The sequence below is a fragment of the Austrofundulus limnaeus genome, unplaced genomic scaffold (assembly GCF_001266775.1).
Source record: "Austrofundulus limnaeus strain Quisiro unplaced genomic scaffold, Austrofundulus_limnaeus-1.0 Scaffold887, whole genome shotgun sequence".
Taxonomy (NCBI): Eukaryota; Metazoa; Chordata; class Actinopteri; order Cyprinodontiformes; family Rivulidae; genus Austrofundulus; species Austrofundulus limnaeus.
The window spans coordinates 41,845-49,654 of record NW_013953289.1 but is presented as its reverse complement, the minus strand read 5'-3'; the positions used below and the strand labels follow the sequence as shown (position 1 = coordinate 49,654).

The following is a 7,810-nucleotide window of genomic DNA, read 5'->3' as shown; positions in this document are numbered from 1 at the left end:
GGTCTGGGCCTCCCTTCTGAAGCTGCTGCCCCCGTGACCCGACCCCGGATAGGCGGAAGAAAATGGATGGATGGACGGATGGTTTGAAATATTTCATTAAATTGAAAACGAATTTATTGATTTAAATCTGATTAATTTGCTTTGAATCTATATTTTGTTGTATTGAAAATACAATTTGAATACTTTCACTTTCAGTTCTTCATGCCTGTCATTAGCTGCATTTGATAAAATTGATGACAGTATTTTATTACGTAGGCTTAAACTTGATATTGGGATTACAGGAACAGCTCTAAAATGGTTTGAGCCTAATTTAACTGATAGATTTCAGTTTGTTAATGTTAATAATGAATCTTCTTCTTACATCAGAGTAAGTCATGRAGTTCCTCAGGGTTCAGTGCTTGAACCAATCTTTACTTTATATATGCTTCCATTAGGTAAAGTTATTAAACAGCATGGTATAAATTTTCATTGTTATACTGATGATAGTTATATTTATCCATGAAATCAGTTGAATCCAACCAGTTACTTAAACTACAAGCATGTCTTAACGACATAAAAACATGGATGACTCTTAACTTTCTGCTTCTAAACTCAGATAAGACAGAGGTTATGGTTTTTGGAYCTGAACATCTTAGGCCCTCAAATGAATTTAGTTTCGTTCTTTTAACTTCTAGCTGATGTTCTGCTACATTTATGACTTATTTACCATTCTGCTACTTTTAGCTTTCAGCTACCRTTCAACGTTTAGCTTTTATAAATGGTTTTTCTAATGTCGCTAATATTTTGCTGATTTTTGCTGTAGCATTTGTTTACATTTATTCAGTTAAAGTTACAGTTTTGCAAGTTGTAGCATTTATTTTGGTATTTCTGGCTGCTATTTTTGTTGTGTTTAAACTTTAACAACTCTTCTCGTTTTTTCTTTTTTGATCAGGACATGAGAAGTCTAAGATTTGCCTACAGGAAAGAAGAAGGGCAGTCGGATGTTGTGGAGGTTCTGTCCAAATACACCTTCCCTATGTCCCATGGCTCGGTTAGTCTTATTCATGTCTTTTTTAAAGGGGACCTATTATGTAAAATTCACTTTTTACATGTTTTTATGCTTTAATTTGGGTTTGTACTGCTCCCAGAGACAGTCCAGTTACTGTGACATTTGCTTTGCAGTAGACTGAATGCTAACATGTTTTCTTTGTTGTTTTGTAGGTATTTTTTGCCTTCACGTACAAGGAGCAGTTTCCTGTGGACGCTTGGAAAGTTTATGATCCACAAGCAGAATACAGACGTCAGGTAATGTCTCAATCACTCACATGGCAGTGTGAAATACTGTTTCTATATGTGTCAATTGGTTCTTTTCACTCATAAGAAGTCAAGGAAGGGTTACTCACCTCCAAAGTTGGAGGGTGTAGAACACTCCCTGTCAGAGTCAGTTAAATTATTTGTGTTTATCTAGGCAGAAAGCTTAACTGGAAAATACATGTAAATTAAACGTGTAAGAAGGCAGAAATGTACCTACACCAGTGCTACCCCAGAGTTTATCAGATAGATCTACAAGGCCATAGTCCGCCCCATGCTATGCTATGCTGTTTTAGTGTGGTGGGTTCGAGTCCAAGTTGGGGTGACAAGAGTGATGCTCACCCAAGTGCAACAAATGGCCTGCCTGAGCATCACAGGTTCCATCAGAACAACACCCACGGCAGCCATATAAGTCCTACTGGACCTGACTCCTGTAGATTTACATATCTTAGGGGAGACCGCATCCAGTGCAGTAAGGCTACACCAGTATGGTAGGTGGAGAAACCGATGGCAGCTCGGTCTTGGGTAGCAAACACCGGTGGCTGGAACCCATACAGGACGTAGAAGGGAGACAGACCAGTGACATTGTAGGTGGTAGAATTCATGGCGTGTTCAACTATAGGCAGATTCTCAGCCCGTTTGGTGCCGTCATCTCCACACAGGATGCGCAGACGGGTCTCCATCTCCTGATTAGCGTGCTCCATCTGGCCATCATTCTGGGGGTGGAAACCTAAGGACAGACTTAATTCAGTATCAAGAGTCTTGCAAAATTCAGCCCAAAACTTGGAGATGAATTGAGGGCCACGATAAGACACAATGTTCTTGGGTATCCCATGTAGTCTGAACACCTCTTGAAGCATGATGGTACTAAGCTCTTTGGCTGATGGAAGCTTATACAGGGCTACAAGGTGAACCATCTTGTTGAATCTGTCGACTATGGTATGAATGACTGACTTTACCCCCAGACTGTGGTAGACCAGTGACGAAGTCCATGGCATTATGGGTCCAGGGTCGTGAAGGAATAGGGAGTGGCCTCAGGAGACCCACTGGTGGTCGGCGAGAKGGTTTGGCCAGGGTGCATTGGGTGCAAGACCCAACAAACTCTCTAACGTCCTTCTGCAAGGAACCCCACCAGAACTGAGACTTGACTACATCAATGGTCTTACCTATGCCCGKATGGCAAAACAGTGGTGATGCATGACAAAAGGAGAGAATCTTAGATACCAGATGGTCAGGTACGTAGAGCCGGCCATCCAGGCATTCACTTAGTGGTGGATGGTTCTGGTGGACCTCCCTGACCTCCCTCTCAACCTGTGTGACGGCCAAACAAACCTTCTCCGGAAAGATGAAATCCTCAGGACCACTGATCTGTTCCTTCTCGAAAATCCGAGATAAAGAGTCCGGCTTGCCATTCTTAGTCCCGGGTCTGTAGGACAGGGTAAAATTAAAGTGGCCAAAAAACAATGCCACCTGGCTTGGCGTGGATTGAGCCTCTTAGCTGACCAAAGGTACTCCAGGTTCTTGTGGTCAGAATGATGAACGGATGATTAGCCCCCTCCAACCAATGACACCATTCCTCAAGGGCCATCTTAACTGCGAGGAGCTTGTGGTCCCCAACATCATAGTTGCACTCTGCTGGGGAGAGGGACTTAGAAAAAAAGGCACAAGGATGGATCTTATTGTCATCGAAATGTTGACTGAGGACAACACCAATACCTGTGTTAGAAGCATCTACTGTACGTCTACAATGAATTGTTTCTTTACATCTGGAAATCTTAGAATGGGTGCGGTGGTGAACATCAACTTAAACTTGAGAAATGCCTGATTTGCTTTTCATTCCACTTGAAAACATTTTTGATGGAAGTGAGCAAATGGAGTGGAGCAGAAACAGAACTGTAGTTGTGTATAAACTTCCTATAAAAATTAGCAAATCATAAGAAATGCKGAAGTTGCTTATGTGTTTCAGGTGTGGGCCAATCCGAAATTGCAGACACCTTGGAGGGGTCCATAGAGATCTGGTCAGGTGTGATATGTAATCCAAGGACGGAAGTGCTGGTGGAATGGAACTCACACTTCTCAGCTTTAACATACAGGTTGTTTTGTAGTAGGCGAAGAAGGACGGTGTGGACGTGTTGGATGTGGGAGTCCAGGTCTTTAGAAAAGATTAAAATGTCATCGAGGTAAACAAAGACATTAGTGTTAATAAAATCTCTAAGAATGTCATTAACAAGGGCCTGGAAGACAGCAGGAGCATTGGTGAGGCATGACTAGGTATTCGTAGTGACCTGAAGGGGTAATGAAGGCAATTTTCCACTTGTCCTCCTTGYGAATCCTTACCAAATGGTAAGCGTTGCGAAGGTCTAACTTAGTGAAGACCTTAGTGCCCTGAATAAGATCAAAAGCGGAGGACATTAATGGTAAAAGATACTTATTTTTGATGGTTATATTGTTAAGCCCATGATAATCTATACAGGGACAGAGAAAACCATCTTTCTTGCCAACAAAAAAGAAACCAGCACCAGCAGGAGAGGAAGATGGACGAATAAAACCAGCCTTTAGTGACTCTGAGATGTAAGTGTTCATGGCCTCATTCTCAGGCTGAGACAATGGGTATAAACGACCTCTTGGAGGGGTGGTACCAGGTAATGGAGCAATTGCACAGCCATAAGGACGATGTGGAGGTAGAGATGAGGCTTTACTTTTACTAAAAACCTGTTCAAGATTGTGATAGAAATGAGGAACATGAGACAGATTGGAAGTAACATCCTTTATTTTTTGTTTAATGGGATGACCAACCGCAGACTGGAGACAGTTAATCAAACACAGGTCAGACMAACCCAAAATATTGCTGCTCCTCCAGTCAATATGGGGGTTGTGTTTACGTAGCCATGAAGCTCCCTACACAACTGACAAATCTGGGGAGTTGATTGACAAGAATTTATTAAACTCCACATGGTTACCACTAATACACAAACGGACGTCCTGAGTTTGTAGATTGGAATGGTTTAATGAATGTCCATCTAATGCCAATGTATTATGGAGCTTCAAGGTGGGAAACATCTGTATACCAAGAGGAAAAGCAAAATCATTATCAATAAACTCAGCATCGGCTCCAGAATCAAGAAAAGTTTTAACAGAAAACTCTTTACCATTGACTTGCAAGTTGGCGTTGATGCAGGGGAGACGGGGTTCCTGGAAAGAGGCTGCTGCTCTGAGTCCTTGGTTTCTGGCTGCTTTGAGGCTTGATCTTTAGGGGACAAGTAGAAACCTGATGGCCTGCTGCTCTACAGTGAAAACAGAGCCCCTCCTGACTCCTCCTTAACCTCTCTTGTTGTGAGAGCCTGGATCTCCCAATCTGCATGGGTTCTTCAACAGGAAGTGGGGAAGGCAGTGTAGGACTAGGCACCTGCCTGGGAACAACCTGACTGGAGAAGGATTGGGTGGGTTTGGAATTAGAACACTGCCTCACCTCTTGTCGGCGCTCATGAAGCCTTAGATCGATCCAGGTCGCAAGGTCCTCCAATTCTCTGAGGGTTGAAGGTGGGTCTCATGCAGCTAACTCATCCTTAATGTCATCACTCAGCGCCTGCCAGAAAATATCTTGCAAAGCCTCCTTGTTCCATCTACTATCTGCCGCCAGGGTGTGGAAGACAATGAGTAGATCGGTGACTCTTCGGTTTCCTTGTCGTAGTTTCAGTAACCCTCGAGTAGCCTCTTTCTGGGGAAGGTGGGGACTGAAAACATGCATTAGTTCATGGGCAAAATCACAATACTTATAACAAATCAAAGAGTTTCTTTGCCATTCTGCTGTTCCCCACAATTTGGCTCTGCCAGACAAGAGAGAAACCACATATGCCACCTTGAATCTTTCAGAGGGGAAAGCAGAAGGCTGCAGTTCAAATTGAATTTCACATTGAGTGAGGAAAGAATGGCATTGACCTGGTTCTCTATTAAAAACCTCTGGAGGAGTGAGTCTTGGTTCACTGTGAGCCATAATTACTGGTTGTGATGACTCGGGGTGTCCAGCAGATGGTGCCAGAGGATTGTTCCTGAAAACAGACGTGTGAGTAACTGCAAACTGTCAGTTTTAGAATCAAGAGAATATTAAACAGCTCCTGTTACAAGCTTCAAGTGTTGGCGTGAAACTCTTGCTGGCCAGATTTAATGTAATGAGTGGGTTGTCGAGTTTCACAGATTTATCAAACACCTGAGCAGTTTTAAAGGTTTTATTAATAAACAGGAAGCTGGATCTGGAACCAAGCGTCAGAGGGATCAGGAGCTCTGAACAGGAAAGGAACAAGTTAGTGGCTGGACTTAGCAGTGGAGCGGAACTTGCATGAAATTTAGCCACTAACCTTTTTAAGAGAACGTTTGGTCCGAGAAGATCTCTTGAATGACACGGACAGTCTTGGGTGGAGTCCACCGCCACTTCCGTGTTTGGAAAGAAACCTCTGGTGGGACTTGGAGGTCCAGGGAATATCCGTGGGATAGGCGGGGGTCATACACAGACAGACTGAGAGCAGAACCAGGTTAAGAGGAGCAGACTTATCTCGAGGTCGGAGCAGACGGGCGGTGGTCGTAATCCGAGAATCAGAAGGCATAACAAGACAGACAGGGTGAGAGGCAGAAGGCAGAAATCCAGGGTTCAGAGCCTGGGTCAAAACCAGGAGGTCAGAGKCCGTGAAAGTACCATTCAGGGGCAAGGCGAGAGMTGTGAAACCAGTGAGAAGAAACAAGGTCGAGACAAGGCAGGCAAGACGTGACATGAATTACTAGGAGAACCGCTCATAGATCTGGCACTGGAGCTGTGGGTGAGTGGAACTTAAATMCTGGTGGAAACAGGTGAGTGGCATAACATTGATTGTGGTTTTCTGTGACAGGAGGGGTGAAACAATGAGGCAGTGATTAACTATGACATGGCTTGGATCAAGAGCAGACGTGATTCATGACAAAAGCTCAATTTGAAACTCAAATTAAACGCAGGAAGCTGCTCAAGTACAGCTAAGAACATGTATTTTGCACACATGTGAAGTATACAACCTTTTAAAGCATGGGCCAATTGCAAAGAACCTTTTTGGAACCAAGCTTTATCAGAGTCAGTATCAAGCTTTATTGGCAATGGAACCTGTTATTATTATTTTGAAAATGATAGAGGCACAAACATTTGACACCAATTTTGTTAGATTTGAACAAGGTGATGGGGAACATCACTTATGTAAATCATCTTTACACTGTCTCATCATGTGTTGGATGATTTTCTTTTCTTAGGGTCTTCCTAACGAGAGCTGGATCATCAGTAAGGTGAACAGTACCTACGAGCTATGTGACTCATACCCTGCCATCCTGGTTATTCCCTACAACATGACGGAGAAGGACTTGCAACAGGTGGCTTTGTTTAGAGCCAAGCGTCGAATACCGGTGAGTCATATGATCAAAGCATTATACATTAGATTTAAACAAATTACAGGTCTTGTTAATACAGTTTTTAAAAATACAGTGGGTAAGAAAAGTATTCAGACCCCTTTAAAATTTTCACTCTTTGGTTCATTGCAGCCATATTCGAAAACCGAAAAAATTCATTTTATTTCTCAGTAATGTACACTCTTCACCCCATCTTGACAGAAAAAAAAACAGAAATGAAATTTATTWAAAAAGAAAAGCTGAAATATCACATGGTAATAAGTATTCAGACCCTTTGCTCAGTATTGAGTAGAAGCACCCTTTTGAGCGAGTACAGCTATGGGTCTTCTTGGGAATAATGCAAYAAGTTTTTTTACACCTGGATTTGGGGATCCTCTGCCCTTCTTCCTTGCAGATCCTCTCCAGATCTGTCAGGTTGTAAGGTGAACACTGGTGGACAGGTCTCCCCAGAGATGCTCAATTGGGTTTAGGTCAGGGCTCTGACTGGGCCAGTCAAGAATGGTCATAGAGTTGTTACAAAGTCACTCCTTTGTTATTTTAGCTGTGTGCTTAGGGTCATTGTCTTGTTGCAAGGTGAATCTTCGGTCCGGTCTGAGGTCCAGAGCACTCTGGAAGCAGTTTTCTTCCAGGATATCTCTGTACTTGGTCACTTTAATCTTTCCTTCAGTTGCAACCAGTTTTCCTGTCCCTGCAGCTGAAAAACACTCCCATAGCATGATGCTACCACCACCACGTTTCACTGTTGGGATGTAATGGGCAGGTGATGAGCAGTGCTTGGTTTTCTCCACACATACTGCTTAGAATTAATGCCAAAAAGTTCAATCTTTGTCTCATCAGACCAGAGAATCTTATTTCACACAGTCTGGTAGTCCTTCATGTCTTTTTTTGGTAAAGTCTATGCGGGCTTTCATGTGTTTTGCACTGAGGAGAGGCTTCCATCAGGCCAATCTGGATATAAAAAACTTATTACAATATATTTTGGTTATTTACACATTCATTGTCATTGATATACAGCGGGTAAACTAAGTATTGAACACGTCACCATTTTTCTCAGTAAATATATTACTAGAGGCGCTAATGACATGAAATTTTTACCAGA

General features: G+C 42.8%; 1 protein-coding gene across 1 annotated transcript in view; it reads left to right on the top strand.

Moving 5' to 3' along the window:
• Positions 1-7,810, top strand: part of LOC106533121 (myotubularin-related protein 1) — a 29,684-nt gene that overhangs the window by 846 nt on the left and 21,028 nt on the right. The window contains exons 3-5 of the mRNA XM_014029355.1: positions 932-1,030; positions 1,201-1,284; positions 6,559-6,708. Of these exons, the coding sequence (XP_013884809.1) occupies positions 932-1,030; positions 1,201-1,284; positions 6,559-6,708 (333 nt within the window). The remainder of the gene's footprint in view (positions 1-931; positions 1,031-1,200; positions 1,285-6,558; positions 6,709-7,810) is intronic.